Consider the following 18341-nt stretch of genomic DNA (forward strand, 5'->3'; position numbering starts at 1 on the left):
GGTCTCAGATCCTATTCTCCTTGATGCCTCTCCACCAGCGTGCTTGGAGTTCCTCATGGCTCAGAAATTGCTTTCCTCAGAGCAAGTGATCCAAGAAACCAGGGTGAAGCCTCAATGCCTTTGATTACTAAGTCATGGAAGTCAGATACACAGTGTCACTTCACAGTGTTCTGTTTGTCGCACAGATCAGCAGTGATTCAGTGTCAGAGACGACTGCCTAGGATATAAATAGTAGTTGGTGAAGACTGATGTCTGTCTTGGAGGTTGATTAGCAGAGTTCACTCTCACGCAAAGACTCATGGCTCTTCCCCAGGAAAAGTGCACCACCTTCTCCAAAGGCCCTCCAAAGTTCCATCCTATTAAAGCATCTGCTCAAGGTCTAGTAACTCAACATCTAAGTCAAATTTATACCAAACTGAAGCTCGTGGCAAAGTCCAAGAGCAAAGGAAATTCTTTCAGTACAATTACTCAAATATAGCTTCTCATTTGAAGACCTGTGAACAAGTTTTATGTCCCCCCATGGACCCAACATACAATGAGAAGAGTAACTACTTTAGACTTTTTGGTTCATAAGGAGAAAATAAGAGGCACAGAGAAGTAACTGGTCCATAGCAGGTCTAAAATCCAGGCAGGCTCAGGTCAGTGATGCCTTGATTAAGACTAAGTCCTACTATTTCCTGGAAATTCTCTGGGGCTCTTGGCTGTGCCTCTGGGTTCTCTGTTCTACCACTCTGATTAATACTTCTTTTTTTAAATAAAAAGTAGCCTGTGTTTACAGCTGCATAGTCTCCTGACTGTAGAAGTTTAAAATCTAAAGATCTATTTTTATTTTATACCATCTCTGTCCTGTTCAGACCAGGCTGATAACTGTTACCATCACTACAGTCCTCTTAAAAATTTCTGGGCTTCCTACGACTGTTATTTAGAATTACTCCATTAAAAAGCCACCCTTCCAAGCCCTTCCCTTTGGTAACCACTATTCCCTTCTTGGAGTTTGTCAGTCTACTGCTGTCTTATTCCTTCAGTTTTGCTTTGTTGCTACACTCCACAAATGAGAGAAATCACTTGGTACTTGTTTTTCCCCACCTGGCATATTTCACTGAGCATAATACCCTCTGGCTCCATCCACATTGCTGTAAATGGTAGGATATATTTTCTTCTTATGTCTGAATAATATCCCATTGTATATATGTACTACCTCTTCTTTATCCACTCATCTACTGATAGATATGTAGGTTGCTTCCATATCTTGCCTATTGTAAATAGTGCTGGATAAACATAGGGGTGCATATGTCTTTTTAAATCATGGAAGTTGTTTTATTCAGGTAAATTCCTAAGAGTGGAATTCCTGGATCAAATGGTATTTCTACTTTTAGTTTTTTGAGGAACCTCCATATTGCTTTCCACAATGGTTGAACTAATTTAAATCCCCACCAACATTGTACGAGGGTTCCCCTTTCTCCACATTCTCACCAGCAATTGTTCCTAGTCTTTTCGATGTTTGCCATCATAACTGGTATGAGGCAATATCCCATTGTGGTTTTAATTTGCATTTCCCTAACAATCAACAATATGGAACATCTCTTCATGTGCCTGTTGGTCACCTGAATTTCTTCTTTGGAGAAGTGTCTGTTCAGCTCCTCTGCCCATTTTTTAATTGGCTTATTTGTTTTTAGGGTGTTGAGGCATGTGAGCTCTTTATATATTTTGGATATTCTGGATAACCCCTTATCAGATATGTTGTTTACAAATATATTCTCCCATACTGTAGGATACCATTTTGTTCTGCTGATGGTGTCCTTTTCTGTACAGAAGATTTTTAGTTTGATGCAGTCCCATTTTTCATTTTTGATTTCGTTTCCTTTGCACAAGGAGATTTGTTCAGGAAAAAGTTGCTCATGTTTATGTTCAAGAGATTTTTGCCTATGTTTTCTTCTAAGAGTCTTATGGTTTCATGACTTACATTGAGGTCTTTGATCCATTTCGAGTTTCCTTTTGTGTATGGAGTTAGACAGTAATCCAGTTTCATTATCTTACGTGTAGCTGTCCAGTTTTGCCAACAACAGTTGTTGAAGAGTCTGTCATTTCCCCATTGTACATCCATGGCTCCTTTATTGTATATTAATTAGCCATATATGTGTGGGTTTATATCTGGGCTCTCTAGTCTGTTCCATTGGTCTATGGGTCTGTTCTTGTGCCAGTACCAAATTGTCTTGATTACTGTGGCTTTGTAGTAGAGCTTAAAGTCAGGGAGCATAATCTGCCCCTCCTCCCTGCTTTATTCTTCTTTCTCAGGATTCCTTTGGCTATTCTGGATCTTTTGTGGTCCCATATGAATTTTATAACTATTTGTTCTAGTTTTTTGAAGAATGCTGTTCGTATTTTGATAGGGATTGCATTGAATCTGTTGATTTTTTTAGGCAGGTTGGCCATTTTGACAATATTAATTCTTCCTATAGATGAGCATGAGATGTATTTCCATTTATTGGTGTTTTCTTTAAATTCTCCAAAGAGTGTCTTGAAGTTTTCAGGGTATAGGTCTTTAACCTTCTTGATTATGTTTATTCCTAGGTATTTATTCTTTTTGAAGCAACTGTAAATGGAAGTGTTTTCCTGATGTCTGCTTGTTCATCATTAGTATATAGGAATACAACAGATTTCAGTGTATTCATTTTGTATCCTGCAACTTTGCTGAATTCAGTTATTAGTTCTAGTAGTTTTAGAGCAGATTCTTTAGGATTTTTAATGTACAATATCATGTCATCTGCAAACAGTGACAGTTTAACTTCTTCCTTACATTCAGCTCTTTGATATACTTTGAGTTTTTTTGGTGTATGGAGTTAGACAATTATCCAATTTTATTCTCTTACAGGTAACAATCCCATTTGCCATCAACAGTTGTTGAAGAGGCTGTCATTCCCCCATTGTATATCCATGGCTCCTTTATTGTATATTAATTGGCCATATACATGTCTGTTTATACCTGGGCTCTCTATTCTGTTCCATTGGTCTATGAGTCTGTTCTTGTGCCAGTACCAAATTGTTTTGATTACTGTGGCTTTGTAGTAGATCTTGAAATTGGGGAGCATAATCTCCCTCGCTTTATTCTTCCTTCTAAGGATTGCTTTGGCTATTCAGGGTCCTTTGTGGTTCCATATGAATTTTAGAACTATTTGCTCTAATTAGTTGAAGATTGCCATTGGTATTTTGATAGGGATTGCATTGAATCTGTAGATTGCTTTAGGAAGGATGGCTGTTTTGACAAAATTAATTCTTTCTATCCATGTGGATAGGATGTATTTCCATTTATTGGTGTCTTCTTTAATTTCTCTCATGAGTGTTTTGTTGTTTTCATGGTATAGGTCTTTCACCTCCTTGGTTAGGTTTATTCTTAGGTATTTTATTCCTTTTGATGCAATTGCATATGGAGATTTTTCCTGATATCTCTTTTTGCTAGTTCTTTTTTACTATATAGGAATGCAACAGATTTCTGTATTGATTTTGTATCCTGCAACTTTGCTGAATTCAGTTTTTAGTTCTTGTAGTTTTGGAATGGATTCTTTAGGTTTTTTATGTACAATATCATGTCATCTGTAAACAGTGAAAGTTTAACTTATTCTTTAACAATCTGGATGCCTTTTATTTCTTTGTGTTGCCTGATTGCCATGGCTAGAACCTCCAGTACTATGTTGAATACAAGTAGGGAGAGTGGGCATCCTGTCTTGTTCCCGATCTTAGAAAAGTTTTCTGCTTTTCACAAGTTAAGTATGATGTTGACTGTGAGTTTGTCATATATGGCCTTTATTATGTTGAGGTACTTGCCCTCTATACCAATTTGTTGAGAGTTTTTATTATGAGTGGATGTCGAATTTTCAAATGCTTTTTGAGCATGTATGGAGATGATCATGTGATTTTTGTCCTTTTCTTTATTGATGTGGTCAATGATGTTGATGGATTTTTGAATAATGTACCATCGTTGCATCCCTGGAATAAATCCCACTTGATCATGATGGATGATCTTTTTGGTGTATTTTTGAATTAGGTTTGCTAATATTTTGTTGAGGAATTTTGCATCTATGTTCTTCAGGGATATCAGTCTACAATTTTCTTTTGTTGTGGGGTCTTTGCCTGTTTTTGGTATTAGAGTGATGCTGGTCTCATAGAATGACTTTGGAAGTATTCCCTCCTGTTCTACTTTTTTGAAAAGTTTTAGGAGGATGGGTATTAAGTTTTCTCTAAATATTTGATAAAATTCAGTGGTGAAGTCATCTGGTCCTGGGATTGTTTTTTGGTAGTTTTTTGATTACCAGTGCAATTTCATTGACAATAATTGGTCTCTTAAGATTTTCTGTTTCTCCCTGGGTCAGTCTTAGATGGTTGTATTTTTCTAGAAAATTGTCCATTTCTTAAAAGATTATGCATTTTGGTAGCATATAAGTTTTCATAGTATTTTCTAATCATTCTTTGTATTTCTGTCGTGTCCATAGCGATATTTCCTTTCTCATTTCTGATTCTGTTTATGTGTGTACACTCTTTTTTTCTTAATAAGTCTGGCTAGGGGTTTATCTATTTTGTTCATTTTCTTGAAGAATCAGCTCCTGGTTTCATTGAATCTTGTTTTCTTATTATTATTTTCTGCTCTGATGTTTATTATGTCCCTCCTTCTACTGACTTTATGCCTTATTTGTTCTTCTTTATATAGTTTCATTAATAGTTATTTTAGACTGTTCATTTGGGATTGTTCTGCATTTTTGAGATAAGCCTGTATTGCAATGTACTTTCCTCTTAGAACTGCCTTCGCTGCATCCCACAGGTTTGGGATCTTGAGTTGTTTTCATTTGTCTCCATATGTTGCTTGATCTGTGTTTTTATCTGCTCATTAATCCAATGATTATTTAGGAGCATGTTGTTAAGCCTCCATGTGTTTGTGGGCTTTTTTGTTTTCCTTGCATAATTTGTTTCATGTTTCATATCTTTGTTGGCACAATTTCAATCTTTCTAAGTTTGCTGAGGCTCCTTTTGTGGCCTAGTATATAATCTATTCTGGAAAACATTCCATGTACAATGAAAAGAATGTGTATCCTGCTGCTTTTGGGTAGAGTGCTCTGTAGATGCCCATTAGGTCCATCTGTTCTAATGCATTTTTCAGTACCTCTGTCTCCTTACTTATTTTATGTCTGGTTGATCTGTCTTTTGGAGTGAGTGGTGTGTTGAATTCTCTTAAAATGAATGCATTGCATTCTATTTCCCCCTTTAATTCTGTTAGCATTTGTTTCATGTATTTAGGTGCTCCTATATTGGTTGCATAGACATTTATAATGGTTATATCCTCTTGTTGGACTGATCCCTTTTCCATTATGTAATGTTCTTTTTGTCTCATTACTTTGTTTTGAAATCTATTTTGTATGATGGAAGTATTGCAACTCTTGCATTTTTCTCCCTATTATTTTACTTTTAGTCTGTGTATGTTTTTAGTTTTGAAGTGACTCTCTTGTAGACAGTATATAGATGGCCCTTGTTTATTTATCCATTCTATAACTCTGTGTCTTTTGATTGGTGCATTCAATTCATTTACACTTAAGATGATTATTGATAGATATGTACTTATTGACATTGCAGGCTTTAGATTTGTGGTTTCCAAAGGTACAAGGGCAGCTTCCTTACTACCTCAGTCTAACTTAACTCACTTATTATGCTATTTCAAACACAATCTAAAGGTTCTTTTTTTTTCCTCTCCCTTCATCTTCCTCCTCCACTCTTTATATATTAGGTTTCATATTCTTTACCTGTTGTGTATCCATTGACTAACTTTGTGGGTAGTTAATTTGATTTTGCATTTGGTTAGTAATTAGTCGGTCTACTTCCTTACTGTGGTTTTATTTTGTCTGATGACAGCTATTTAGCCTTAAGAGCACTTCCATGTAGTGCAGTCCCTTTAAAATATGCTGTAGAGATGGTTTGTGGGAGGTAAATTTCCTCAACTTTTCCTTACCTGGAAAACATTTAATCCATGCTTCAAATTTAAATGATAATCTTTTCGAGTAGAGTATTCTTTGTTGGAGGCCCTTCTGTTTCATTGCATTAAATATATCATGCCACTCCCTCTGGCCTGTAAGGTTTCTGCTGAGACACCTGCTGATATCCTGATGGCTTTCCCTTATACATGATCTTTTTGTCTCTGGTTTCTTTTAATACTCTGTTCTTGTCCTTGATCTTTGCCATTTTAATTATTATATGGTTTGTTGTTGCCTTGGGTCCCTTGTGTTGGGAAATCTTTGCACTTCCCTGGCCTGAGAGACTATTTCCTTCCCCAAAATGGGGAAATTTTCATCAATTATTTCCTCAAAGAGACCTTCTATCCCTTTTTATCTCTCTTCTTCTTCTGGTACCCCTCTATTGAGAATACTGTTCCATTTGAATTGGCCACACAGTTCTCTTATTATTATTTCATTCCTAGAGATCCTTTTTTCTCTCTGTGTCTCAACTTCTTTGTTTTCCTGTTCTCTGATTTCTGTTTATTTACTTTCTCCTCTACTTCATCTAATCTGCTTTAAAACCCCTCCATTATATGTTTCATTTCAGATAATGCATTTTTCAAAGTTTCTCTCTCTTTTTTGAAGTCCTCCTTGACATCTTGATTATTTTTGTGTAGCTGTGTGAGCATCCTTATGATTTTTATTTTGAAATCTTTATCTTGAAGATTCTTGATTTCAATTTCACTTAGCCCTCTTTCTGGTGTCTGTTGGATTCATGTTTTTACAAAATTTTTTTGCTGTTTCATATTTCTAATGATTCCTATAGAGTAATAACTTTGTGTAAGTGGTGCCTTCTAGTGCCCAGATGCTCTACTCTCTGGAGATGCCTAGCACCTGGAGCAATGGCAGGGATCACAGGCCTGAGGCACTGGCCCAGTAGGAAAGAGCTCTTTCCTTCTTCCCAGCTATACTGCCTGCCTCCACTGCCAGTCCAGTGGGCCAAGCATGCAGTGAGGAGCCTCTGCATTACACTCCTGTAGCTGCTGTAGGTAGGGCCACCCTCTTGCTGGCCTGGCACAATGTCAGGGCTGTAGGTGTGCTAACTGGTGCCTGGAGGGAGGAAGAAAAAGCAGGCTGTATATCACAGGGGCAGTGCCCTCGGTGCTGTGTTGCCATCCAGGGGGATGGAGCACTGAAGCTCCTGAAAGTTTCCCACCTGCCTGGCTGAATGTGCTATCACAATTTTGTCCACCTGCCCTTTCTCCTGAGCAGCAATCTCTATGTAATCCTTGCCCCTTTAGCACACCTCTCACTGTTGGGAAGTCTTTCAAAGTGCCCACCTTTCTTTTGTGATGGAGCAGCCAGTTGTGGTACCTGTTCTCCACAAGTAGCTGGAATCTCAGTCTCTCTGAGTATTCTGTCTTTGCTTCCCAACCCCACTAATCTTCAGAGCACCATGTAATGTAGGTTCATGCTGCTGGTGCACATCTCCAGGGGTGGGTTTTTAGCAGTCTGGGCTTCTACTCCCTCCCTGCTCTGTTTCTCTTTCTCCCACCTGTGAGCTGGCACTGGGGGAGAGCTTGGGTTCTGCCACATCATGGCTTTGCTACTTTATGCTTTTCTGTGAGGTCTTCTCTTTTCCCCAGATGTAGACAGTCTGTTCTGCTGTCTTTGGGTTATATGTTTCGGGATTAGTTGTATTTGCTGATCTTTGTGTTATATGTGGTTTTGGGTGGAGGTTTCAGCCTCACTTCTCACATCACCATCTCCCCTCCACCCCCCACTCTAAATTGTTCTTTAAGGTACCAGGTAATACATTTTGGAGGTCTTAACATGGATTTACAGTACACATTATTGCCATATTTAGATTATGTTTTACTAATGGTTGATCTTTTCCCAGAAGTAGTTTCTTAATTTTTGCAATGTTCACCATATGGAGAAACTGGAATTGAGAAAATAGTTTATTTTCAAATCCATCAAGTCCTGGCTTCTTTGCATTTCACATTTTTTTCCAGCTTTTCTCTTTATTTCCCCTTTTACTATAAAGTCCAGTCAGAATTCTCTGCCTGGAACTGGTCTTAGCAGGGTTAACAATTCATTAAATATAACTTTTTCTTTCTCATATCACACTGTTGCTAAACACTGCACTCCTATATAGCCAGGATCCAGTTTCCTCCCATTGCCAATAACATTTCTGCTCAGTTCCCTTAAGCCATTCCTGATAACCCCCTCCAGAGCACTGACACTTCTGTTAAAAGTCCTTTCAAGGCCTGACCACTTTACTTGGACATCCCAGTCCCTATGTCATTGCTGCATTTTTAGTTTGTCATTACAATTCTTTCCCAGTACCAAATTTGTTATTAGTCTTTATGATGTGTAGAAAATCCCCCTGAAATTTAATAGCTTAAAATCATGATTTATTATCTTGTATGGATCTCTCCACAGACTGCTCAATGCATGATAGCTGACTTCTCAGTTAACAATCTCAGAAACCAAGCTGAAAACTAGCTCAGAAGTCACACATGCTGCCCCCACTATTTTAGTTTCCTATTGACCACAAAGCCAGCCCTAATTTAGTGTGGAAGGGGACCACAAAAGGATATGAGCATCAGGAGGCAAGGACTCATGGGGTATCTCAAGATAATGCAAGGGAAGGAAAAAACCCAATTTATCATGGGTGTGTAGTAGTTTGTCCTATAATTATCTTCTAGAATGTATCCCTTGTAGAAAAATGAAAGGACTTGGAAATTTCAAACTCCAAAATTCATTAGTGCCAAAGAGAACATTGTTACAAATGACTGGTGAAGTCCTGTATTTTGAATCTAATACTGCCCAATCCATAGTGATCTGTGTGTTAAACAGCTGCCTTGCTTCGGAGAAAATTTTGTTCTCACAAATAGGTCTACCCATTTTAGAATACTTCAAAGTTAGTGTGGGTATTTATTGAATCCCAAGTATTCAAAAAAACAGAACCAAATGATAGTCTTGTTAAGAATAGTCAACCAAGTTACAGCTGGATGTTTTCTGTCTACTAAGTTTAGACATTAAAGTCCATTCAATTTTATCCTGATTAAACAGATTGAAAATCATATATATGCATACAGCTACTCTAAATAGACCACTTATCTGAGACCAGCAATTTTCTGAGTGGACTAAGTCAATGCAAATAAAATAACATTATGACTTATGAAAAAAATGAGTCATATGAAACATTGAAACTGCCTTATATTTATTTTTAAGTCAAGAAATTAATTCAAGTGTAATGCTAGATTTATATCATACTGTGTTGATAGAAAATGATATATACTTCTGTGATTAACCCTAAAAAGGGCATTCAAATGATAATTATTAGACTTGAAATATTGTAACCTGTTAATAAAGGGAGAAAGGAGGTTTCTATTATCCTAAACTACTATTAATAGTCAAACAGAATAGAACATTCTAAAGTATCACTTAATGGCCAAATTTTTCTGAAGAGTTTGTATTGAAAATTCACTTTTATCCAATTAATGACACATCTTGGTTCCAACCCATTCTGTGTAAATTGTGTTTTGCTCTAGATACCCTATTAGATTGAAATGAATGTGTGAATAATTTCAGAGTTTTTCAACAGACAAATTAGTACAGCTTAAATTTACTTGAATTTGATGTGGGGAATGATAGGAAAAGTAGACGCTCTGGGGGACTTTCTGGAGATACCTAATGGGATCAATAAACATTATTCCCTATGACCTACAAATTTTCTGCCATAATAATAATTATTCATTTTTCTATTAGAAAAGCATAATAGTAAAGGTACTGTGCAATAAATTTTTTTGATGTCTGATTTCAAACTTAGTATATTTATGGTCTGTTTCCTAACACAACCAGTGGTGTTTACTCTCTTTTTTGTCATTATTCTTTCTTTTCAGTTTCATTTCTTATCATTTATGCTCCCTCTGCCATTTTAGGTACCTTATATAAGATGTGTATTCAGAGCAGTGTGACTGACCCTTATACCTAAGTTTATCTCTTTGTAATGTTCCTTTGGATTTTATAAATTGAGAAATCAACTGTAATGCAAATATCTCTTTGCATTGAGTTTGACATTAATCCACAAAAGAAATTCACCTTAATTGATAATATTAATTTAGCTTCTTGACTTCTGAATAACAGGTCTCTAGGGTATTAAGAAAGTAGAAATAGGTTTTGAAGGTGTAAAAGAGAGGCAGTGGATAGTTGGGCAAGGTCTCTTCTATGTCCTGATCTCTGAGCACAGGGTCAGGTGAGGAAGTACAGCAGTGAGTCTTCAACAGCAGAGGGATGGGGAGGTGTGACAGAGTATGAAAGAAGATGTCAAAGAGGAAATGTGAAGAATGATAGACCTCAGAGACAAACATTTGCCTAGGTTCAACCCCTATTTCTTCCCCTGAAATAATGTTGCTTTCTGAAAAGATTTCATTCTTCTACATTGAATATGACATCAGGAGGGATCAATAATGCACAGTACTTGGATATAATGGCTGTAGTCAGGGAAAATACCCAGAGAGACTTTAGTGAAGTTTGGTGTACTCAGGATTTAACATTCCTATTTCTTCTCTCTCACAGGTTTTCTGAACCAGATGAATAACTCAAGTCACTCTGTCCTTCAGCCTTCATTCCAAGGATGCATGCAGCTCATTCAAGTGGATGATCAACTTGTGAATTTATATGAAGTGGCTCAGAGGAGACCAGGAAGTTTTGCAAATGTCAGCATTGACATGTGTGCCATCATAGACAGGTAAACATGCTTTTCATTCTACATCAAATTGTCCAAATTTTCCATGTTCATGTTTTTGTTGGACAAGTGAAACACATACTCTATAATGGGCAAGGTAGGATGGGCCATTTGCCATGCCTGTGAGAGTGTCTTTGTGGTATTAGCAGTGACATTATATCAGGACATGGATATACATATGACAGAACTGTCTATGATACCACATCGACCCCTCAGTGAATGTTAACAATATGCAAATAGTCCTGTAAGCAGCAGCTGGGCTATTAAGTAACTCAGAGTTTCTCTTCATTTTGATTCCTTTGCCCACAAGCAGAAAAGTCCCTTTGTCTTGTCTTGGTCAAAACTTACCCTTAGCATATTATTCCTTTGAAGCCCACTCCTGCAGGAAAAGATGCACTAAAATATGTCTGTAGAATGAGGATTTACCAAAGCAGAGAGTTTAATGTCATTAAGTCTGCTTACAAAATACACACACTGAAATATTACAAAATCTGACCTTTATAATTTTTTGCAAGTCTGGGAGGAACATTATATAAAAACCTAGCTGACTTCTTATACAGTGAAAGATACAATTTTTTTTGAAATATTATGATAGTACTACATATGCTATCTTAATACACTTATAAAAAGTGCTTTCCACTCCAACATGAAAAATTTCATTTTGAGATGTTTTGTCCATAAACAAACTACATCTAAATATGAGTTGAATTTAATCTGATGAATTTAGGTGATTTTCTAAACTGTCTTAAAATATTTTATGACAGGACTATCTTATTCTGAAAAATAATTTCTTTAATTTTATATTTTGGAAAGTGAAAATTCTGTATGTCTCAGTCTGCCCTCAACAAAGTATATACCTTGAGTTTCTAATAATTTTATTTCATTTAAGAGGAGGTGCTTGGGGAAATCATTCAAAGACATATAATGAACCTTAAAAATATATACTCTATAATGAATTACGTTTGCTTCCTTAAAATCTTAAAGTCATATTTGCATGAAGGTAAAATATAGTTTAAATGATGACTATAGAAAGTAACTTTTTAAAGCCTAAATATGCTTATAATAAGACTTGATGATATAACATAGTGCTTATTTCTATTACACATATGCAAATACTCATTCTGATAGCTTAAACAATTTATATTTAAACAGAACAGTGAATAATTTTAACAGAAAGATGCTCCTCATTTTTGAACTGTCGATAATGTAATAACTGTTTGTCCTGCCTAAAGCAAGTGATAGCAATAATCAGAAAACCTGAGAGATAAATGTTTTAAGATCATATGTTCTGGTATTAGATGTCTATCTGTAAATTTTAATAATTGTTTTCTAAACAGGAAGATTTTCCTTCTTAGTAGTGTTTATAAGTATACTGAGGTATTTTAGTACCTTATCCATTTTCCATGTCAATAGCTTTTATGATACAAAAATTGCTGTCAGTCATACCCAAGTTAGTTCATTCCACTTTTGTAAACAGGCTAGATTTTATGGTGATGTTGCTTTCAGGTCAAACAGTGTGTTTCCTGGGCATTATAATTAAACTGTTTGCTACCAAAGAAGTACAGGTGAAATGCTGAGATTTTAATGGTGTACTCCCAGGGAGAGAGTGGTAGTTAAACTGGCTCTGAAAGAGTGAATGAGATTTTGGTAAATGATGAGAATGGAAGATGGCATTTCTGGTTAGGCAACAACAATGCAGAAGATTGGAATGGGGACACAGATTTCAGTTGCTGACTGATACAGGCTACACGAAATACCATTTGAGCCAAAATGGGTCAGTCCCGTTGTTCATGCAGACAAGTGCCTGTAGCTGCCAGAACAAGGAATGTATCTTTCTTACCTCCAGGATGAAACTCAGAGGAGTAGCCGTGGGGAATTAGTCACCTCTGACACTCACAGATTTTCAAAACCCTTTATGGAATCCATTTTTTACTTGCCTTATTTTTTGAGGGCAATGACTTTTTATTGAAGCATAATTGACATACTATTTTCAGGTGTACATCGTGATGATTTGATAACTATATATTGTGATGTGATCATCGTGTGGGAAATAGCAGATTACCTTATTCATCTAAAAGGTTCCCAGTTCAAAATCCTAATCTGTGAAGCGTTGTATTTTTGTATATATGATACAGGACCATATTCACCTTATTCAGGCCAGTGAACAACTCACTGATGACTTCCCCCGCACGTCTGTCTGCCCACGTGAGGGCACCTGTGGTTTTAGCCTGTCCTCATTAGTGGTGACCCAGCAGGTAGCACTTTAATAATACATCCCTACAGCCCATCCCTGGTTTGATTTTTTTCCCTCACTAACTGAAACTTTGCAACTGCCTCATCTCTACCATTTATTTTCAAACTACCTAAATTCTCTGTACATTAGCCTCTACTGCCTTTTTTAAAACTTTTCTCATTTCAAATTTCAGTTTGATTGATTTGAGAGCTATATTAGAAAAAAAAAAAGACATGAAAAGAAAGAATAAATGATAATATAGAGTAAAAAAAAATTGAAAAGCTACTACAGGTACGAATTTTACAAAATATTTGGAGACAATAGGAGCAGCTGTCGTGATTTGACGAGTAGAATTTAGGGAAATAGTTTGGGGAAGATGATTGTGAAGAAGTCCTGCTGTGTGTCATTCTGGAATACCCTATGATTTGAACTGATTTTCCTTTCTTTGTGTGTGGATTTACACATGATGACTTGTTTCGTTTACTCGTTTTCTGAGCATAGCATTGAATCAAGGAGAGAGCAAGCATCCCACACTATAGAATTACTCACTCAGGAGTATTTTCTGAGGGCAACCACGGCACCAGACACTGTTCTAGGCACTTAGGATCACAGAACAAAATAGAGAAAGATCTTTGTACTGGGGAACCTCACATTCTTGGCAAGGGGAAGGAAGGACAGATGTAATAAATAAGTAAATATTAGAGTAAGTCAGAGGAATAAATACTATGAAAAAAATACAGCAAATCAAGGAGGACTGGCATTCCAAGAGATCAAAATATTAGGTTGTAGTTAGAGGTTGTTCAAATTAGCATCATTGAAAAATAATACTAGTTCAAAACCAGAAAGAGGCATTAGAATATGCCAATTTAGGGAAAGAGCGATATTACAGGAAGAGAGAATAGTCGATGCAGTGAGGCTGCCTGGCATGATCTAGGATCAGCAAAGAGCTAGGGTGGCACGTTTGGAAGGTCAAGAAGCGGGGTCACAGGAGGAGAGCCAGAGCTGCCCAAGAGGCCAGGTCCCGGAGACCTGCAGTTTATTGTGAGGATTCGGCTTTTATTCTAAGGGAACAAGGGGGCTGTTGCAGGTTTCTGAGTGGAGGAACAACATGATCTAACTTACACTTTAAAAGGATTGACTCTGGCTGTGGGAGGAGGACAGGTGGAAGCAGGGGGCCTATCACAGCATACCATGACCCAGGTGAGAGGTCCTCTGGTATAGGACCCAGTGGCAGCATTAGAGGCAGTGCGATGCAGTCTATGCTGAATGTATAGAAGCGACAGTCAGTAGGGTTTCTCGATGGATTAGATGCGGGGCATGAGAGGAAATAAGAGTAAACCCAAGTGATTTGGTAAGTGACTGGAAGGAAGGAGTTATCATTTCCTCAAATGGAAAGGCTAGTGGTAGAGACAGGCCAGAGTGTTAAGGGGAAAAAATCCGGAATTCAGTGTTGGGCATGAGTTGAAAGGTCTATTGGGCATCTAACTGGAAAGGTCAAGAAGGCAGTTGTGTATATGTATGTAGCAAGCATCTATCTGAAGATTACAGATTACACAACAAGATGTTGCATCTGACAAGATCATCACATTACCTTTTGAGGTCCTCTGGTTTATTTAGCTGTATTTCATAAACAGCCATAAAACTGGGAGTGGAGAAGGTGAATAGTGGGCAGGGGGCTTCTTCCAACATTGGAATCCTGTAGCTTTATCCTTTGCGTGATACTCTGCTCCTAGGGAAGAGGACCATCGTCAGATCCTCAGCTGCTAGAATATTCTCTTAAAATGGAAAGAAATCCAGCAGATAACCTCTTTCTTTCCCCTTGGTTAATGACCGTCTTTTATCTGCTCCTGGTGCCCTCGCGTTGCCAGTTCCTTGTAGAGGACATCTTTAGGTGCCTGGCCCAAATCTGATTCTCAGCCTGCTTCCCTCTGACCTCTTCCCGCATGTGAAACCTGAGCACCAAACACCTGCAGAGTCACTCCTACAACTACCCTTAGGTTTATTCACTGGCCCCCTCCAGGGAGGCCCACAACAGAACCACGGAGCATCTCAAAGGCAGGTGGGGGACAGAGGGAGAGGGGGAGGCAAGAGGGTGGGAGGCAGGGAGGAGTCCCTGAAGGGTCCCAGCAGGTGCCGGTCAGAGTTTGTAAAGCAGGAGAGTTGCTGCAGGAGACAGTGACAGGAGGCGTGTGCGACCAAGTAGCTGGAGTTAAAATACTTGGGCCTACGTAGGTGATTTCATGACTTGAAAAATTTATCCATTTTGTGAGTAATAGTAATTTTCTATATCAATCCAGCAGCCACCCTCATAGCTCAGCTGCCAGAGAGCCATGTTTTCTTTGTCATCGGGGCAGTGGTGGGCCACAGTCCCGGCTAATGAGAGGGAAGCAGGAGTGAGCGGCAGTTTTCTTGAAAAAACTGTTACTTTCCTGATACAGATGTCAGTCTTTCCCCTCCACTGTCCTTGTTTACCTTCAGACACCATGCCTGGGGCTGTGTGGTCAAGAAAAGCAGGGCCCAGGTGAGCCAGAGTCCGCAACCACTTTCACCTCTTTTTATGTCAAAAAAATATATATATATATACACTTGTTTATTTAAGTTGGTGTGAGTCAAGTTTTATTTTTTTTGGAGACAAAGGCATCTGTCCTTTCCTGTCCTCCACTTCTAAAATCAACCTATACCATTTTTCTACCAGAACACAGAGGAACAAATTTTTAAGTGTGGCAATGGCTTTAAAGAAAATATGATAAGTTTGTTTTAGGATATATTTAATTTCAGGCCAGTAATGTCCCCTGGAGATTGAAACTTGGGACCTAAATGGCTGTTTAGAGGCCAAGGCAAATTCATATTGTTAAGAGTCAGCATGTGGTAGAAAAACAATGAAAGTTGTTCATTAGAATTAGAATCCTTACCTTTCCTGTAACCTCCTTTGTAAATGCATAAAGAAACAAAACTAGTAAACTTTCTGGACAGCACAGAGTAGAAAAGGAAGAGGAACATCTGAGTTTAACCACAGCCTACAAAATTACCCCTTGAGAAATTGTGAATGGGCAGGATACTATTTCTGAGTTAGTAATTAAGTCTTCATTATATTTTTGGATGGGAATGTGTAATTACAGACCCAGTTTTTATTTTTTAGTTCAATTCTTTCTTTTCAAGAATATCTACCCAGCTTGTTTGAATATTTTCCTTGAAAGAAAAGAATATGATTTTCTATAAGAACATTTAAATGAACGTTGTTGGATAGATACAGTGTGAGAGGTCTCAAACATAAGCTGACTTGGGTGGAAAGGTGAAATAAGTAGGTTAATATTATCAGTTCCGAAGGAAGTCATGAGTTTCTATAAAAGCAGGTTTAAATGTACAGTCCTAACTTGAATGAAGAGCATATACAGCAGTCATTATTTTCTAAAACTGATCTCCATTTGCTTCCCATTTCCAATCAATAGTAGAAAAAATAAATACTTGAACACATACATTTGGACACCCTAATAACTATAGAGAGAGATACGTATATATTCGGTCAGTATGGGATTCAAACCTAGTCAAAGGTCAGACTCCCTTTTTGAGCTGTTGTCCCATTTTCAGTGTCCTCCCTGACCCCCCAGCATGGCCCCCGGGTCGTGGCCAGCAAACCTGTGTAACCTCTCATGACCAGAGCAGCAGGGTCTGCTCCACATGGTCTGCTCAGAGTCCGTCTAGGCTCCCCTGAGGGTCCTCAGCCTACTTAGTCTCTCTCCCACCTGCTCTGACAACTATTCCTGCTGGCCTCGGGTTGTGCCTTGTCTACTTCTAGGCTTGGGTTTGCAGGTCTGTGGAAGTGGCAGCTTGTCCCAGTTTGTCTGGGTCTGTCCAGCGTTCAGCACCAAGAACCCTGTTCCTGGAGAAACCCACTCAGTTCTGGGTAACCCAGGATAGTTGATCACTCAGTCTGCATGCTCTGTGCTGTCCTTCTCTAAATTCCCTTGGTCTGGTCTACCAGCCATCTGTAAAGCACGCTCATGTGTAAAACATGTTTATAGACCCCATAGAGACAAACAGGGATTTCTAGATCTCTTGCAAACTGCATACAAGCTGAAATTAATTATGCACATGTGTGGGCATAGGGAGTGGGGATAGCTGTCGAGGCCCCCTCGCCCCCTCAGCACGCCATGGCTCTGTTCTACTGCACCCACCTCAGACTGATGGGAGGTCCTCTATGAATCAGATTCCCAAAGGCAGAAATCAGGGCACAAGTTGCCACTGCCACGGGATTTCTCAGTGTCTGTTGAGATTCATTCAGTCAATAAGTACTTGTTGAAGATCCTGCCACAGAGTGAACACTCCCTCCTGGGGCCTCGATGCTGAGGTGGGAGGAGAGATTCACTGATCGGAACTTAAACGCTTTAGCACTCTGGGTCCCTTGTCTTTGCTCCCAAAGACCTAGCTCCTTCTCGCCGGAAGCTCCATGGTTTTAGACTGTCTTACCGAAACTGAATCCACATGTCTCTGAAGTTTTTGTCCCGAGTACAGAGGTGAACTCTCCCAGAGTCCCTGCAATAATGCCACTTATCTGCAGAACAGTAGCCACAGCATGAGGAAAACCTGTCGAAAAATAAACATCAAAACTTCAACTTGAAATATCTAAAAATTGCTTCCACAATAGGAAAGGGAAGACCCGTCTCACAAACATGGAGATTTCTGTGGTGACAGTATTTATGCCAGGTTTCCTTTCTCTTACCTGGATCTTGCTGACTGCGAACTGCCATCCTCTGGGTCTGACACCTTTTCATACATTTCCAGCCTGACCGTCCCTGTCTGTTCATTCTTTAGAAACATTCACGTCATCAATTAGGCTGTGCTGTGCCAAACTGTGTGCTAGCACTTCCTTTATATTGGGAAACACTTGGTCTTTTAACATTAGTTTCTTGTTACTGAAACTGTAGGCTGCTGGGAATACCTTCCTTCCACTTAATGGTGATTATGCAGAAGCAGTAAGGGAGAGAGAGGGATTCTCAGACAGTTTTCACATTATTCAAAGCTCTGCCTCCGCTCAATTCTGACATCACTGTAAATCTGATCCCATCCAACTCCTGAGGAGCAAAGAACAGACTGGCGGACGGGGGCTCCTCCAGGGAGAACTGGAGCCAGTAAGTGATTTTCCAGGTGGGAAGCTGGATTTCCTTTGGGCAAACAGTTCAAAAACACTCTTAGGACAAGAGGTGTTCATGGTCCTAAAACCATATCACCAGCTCAAAATGAACAAATGAAAAAGACCAGTTACATAATCCAGCTTTAACTTTCTTACATGACTGTTCATATTGTGATTCTTCACTGGAGAGATAGAGATCTACTTGGTCTTTTCACCTTGTCTCAGTTTATCCCCATCTGGGATCCC

At 38.6% G+C, this 18341-nt stretch overlaps 1 protein-coding gene across 1 annotated transcript in view; it reads left to right on the forward strand.

Moving 5' to 3' along the window:
* Window positions 1–18341, forward strand: part of CNTNAP2 (contactin associated protein 2) — a 1980972-nt gene that overhangs the window by 1181293 nt on the left and 781338 nt on the right. Inside the window, exon 12 of the mRNA XM_057504985.1 lies at window positions 10563–10734. Within this exon, the coding sequence (XP_057360968.1) occupies window positions 10563–10734 (172 nt within the window). The remainder of the gene's footprint in view (window positions 1–10562; window positions 10735–18341) is intronic.

The sequence above is a fragment of the Manis pentadactyla genome, chromosome 7, assembly GCF_030020395.1.
Source record: "Manis pentadactyla isolate mManPen7 chromosome 7, mManPen7.hap1, whole genome shotgun sequence".
Lineage (NCBI taxonomy): Eukaryota > Metazoa > Chordata > Mammalia > Pholidota > Manidae > Manis > Manis pentadactyla.